This window comes from Penaeus japonicus, unplaced genomic scaffold (genome assembly GCF_977035675.1).
Source record: "Penaeus japonicus unplaced genomic scaffold, GWHDUDI00000001_assembly GWHDUDI00000004, whole genome shotgun sequence".
In the NCBI taxonomy this organism is placed as follows: domain Eukaryota; kingdom Metazoa; phylum Arthropoda; class Malacostraca; order Decapoda; family Penaeidae; genus Penaeus; species Penaeus japonicus.
In genome coordinates this window covers 39,588,859-39,591,358 of record NW_028234406.1, presented here as the reverse complement: position 1 = coordinate 39,591,358, position 2,500 = coordinate 39,588,859, and the positions used below count along the sequence as shown (strand labels likewise).

At 37.1% G+C, this 2,500-nt stretch overlaps 1 protein-coding gene across 1 annotated transcript in view; it reads right to left on the bottom strand.

Annotated features, from left to right (window-relative positions):
• LOC122254385 (cell adhesion molecule 2) overlaps positions 1-2,500 on the bottom strand; it is a 274,115-nt gene that overhangs the window by 15,901 nt on the left and 255,714 nt on the right. The window contains exon 4 of the mRNA XM_086536547.1: positions 1,110-1,243. Coding sequence (XP_086392673.1) covers positions 1,110-1,243 — 134 coding nt within the window. The remainder of the gene's footprint in view (positions 1-1,109; positions 1,244-2,500) is intronic.

The following is a 2,500-nucleotide window of genomic DNA, read 5'->3' as shown; positions in this document are numbered from 1 at the left end:
CATATACATATATATGTATATGTTATATGTATACATACATACACACATACATACACACATACATATATATATATATCTATATATATATATATATATATATATATATACACATACATAATATATATGTATATATGTATACATACATACATACATACATACATATATATATATATATATATATATATATATATATATACATAAAGATATATAGATATATATATATATATATATATATATATATATATATATATATATATATATATATATAGACAGAATTTAAAAAAAGAAAGAAAAAAAAGTAACATTAAGAGAAAGCAAGATAGAGAAAGGAATCTGTCACACAGGCCTACCCAAGTTCCTCCGGTCTTTCGAGGCATTGCAGAGGAAGTTGTTCGAGGGAGGGAGGGGGAGGGGGGGAGAGAGGGAGAAGGTTATATGAAGATCGGGGGGGGGGGGGAAGGGGGTAGTTGGTCGGCCACGCTGAGGTTGACTGTTAAACTTTATTCTAACAGTCGGAGACATTTTGAAAGGAGTCTTCCCAAGCGGGAAAGGAAAACTTGTGTGGTGTCTTTTGTGTTTGTGACGCCTTTTCTCCAAACTCTTGTATTTTCCCTCATCACTTGCGCTGGAATCTGGAATCTCTCTCTCTGTCCCTCACGAAGGGCTACAGTCTGTTCCTTTTGCCTCCTTGGCTGTCTCTCTCGGAGTCTTGTTGTTGTTAGATATATGTAGTATACAATATTCATATAAAATCACCTATCATGATTTCCTTTCATTTCAGAACAATGACTTAACAATAGACAAAAGTTATAGACTTTGTAAGGATCACTGAAAAAAAATGTGTTTATGTAGGTAGATGTGTTATGTTTTTCTTAATCTTTTCACTCTCTCTTACTGGAATAAAATTGGATGGTTAGATCGAAGTCACAAAAACACATACAAAAAAAAAAAAAAAAAAAAAAAAAAAAAAAAAAAAAAAAACCCAAAAAAAATAAAAAACACACACAAACACAGAGAGCAAATACTTTCGATCCAACAACAAATATTCCAAAATCCACACGGACCTTTACACCCTATGAAACAAGCAACACACTCAAAGAGGTACTCACAGGTTCCGAGTTGATCCAAAAGGAGAGCCGAGGAGCTGGCTTGGACTTCCGGGAGATGCAAGTCAAATCGACCCAGTCACCAGGGAGGTATTGAGGTTTCATGCCCTGGATTACCGGCTTGTTGTCAGGTAAGTCTGAGGAGATTAAGAACAATTGTTTAGATGGAGAGAACTTTTTTTTTTTTTTTTCTTTAATCGTTACTAGAATTAGAGAAAAGGTGGGAGGGAAGGAGGGAGAGATGGAGGTAGGGAAAGAGAGAGAGAGGGAGGGAGATGTAGAGAGGGAGATAGAGATAGATAGAGACAGATTGGTAGATAGATAGATGTAGAGTAAGAGAGAGAGAGAGGAAGGAAAAGAGAGAGAGGAAACTGCGAGGAGAATAATAATATTGAAAAAATAAAGACAACAACAACAACAAATTAAAACAAATCAAAATCAAAGGAAAACCTAAATGCATAGCCAAGACTTCCTACCAACGGCGCCACTGAAAATGAGAGGAGCAGTACTTCCAGAAAAGGAAACGCCGTCGAGGAAAAGAGAACAACAACAACAACAACAAAAATAGAGAGGAGTAAGAGCCTATCGTGGGAGCAGGGGGTAGAGGGGGGGAGGGGGAGAGAGAGATCAAGTTGCTGATGTGGGGAACCTTAGCAACCTTGTGGGTCGGACGATAGCTAGTTCTTTAAAGAGGTTACAGGAGAATGGGCGTCTTGGTGAGAAGTGCGGGGGGGGGGGGGGGAGGATCCTATGGGGATATAAAATAGATAGATAGGAAGAGTGAGAAATAATGAAAGACAGATGGAGAGAGAGGGGGGGGGGGTAGAGAGAGAAAGTGAGATAGTTAGATAGAAATAGAGATGCTAATAGAGAGATAGAGAGAGAGATGGAGAGAGAGAGGAAGGGAGAGAGAGAGAGAGAGAGAGAGAGAGTGAGAGAGAGAGAGAGAGAGAGAGAGAGAGAGAGAGAGAGAAATTAACCTTTCAAATTCAAAATTTAAAACTCTATTCTATATATTACAATGGTTATTCTTTTTACATAAATAGTAAGTTTATTGCAGAATGCATTAGAATAGATATATGTTAGAGCTTTATTTGTTACATGTTTGATAATCTATTCACATTAGACAATTTAGGAAATGATCTTTTAATCTAGCTTCGAAATTATTGAGGTTAGTGATGTCTTTAACATTATGAGGTAGCACGTAATAGGTCAGGGGTCCACGTATAAGCATCTGCCGTGTCCCTTATACCCGTGTGTAATTTTTTTGACATAGAGTGAATTCGCTTGTGTTCGAAGACCTGATCAGTTCCCCAATAGTTTGTAAGGGCAGAACCCATTGTGGATAATTCGCATGAATAATTTTATGAGTGAAAATACATGTATTATAACTC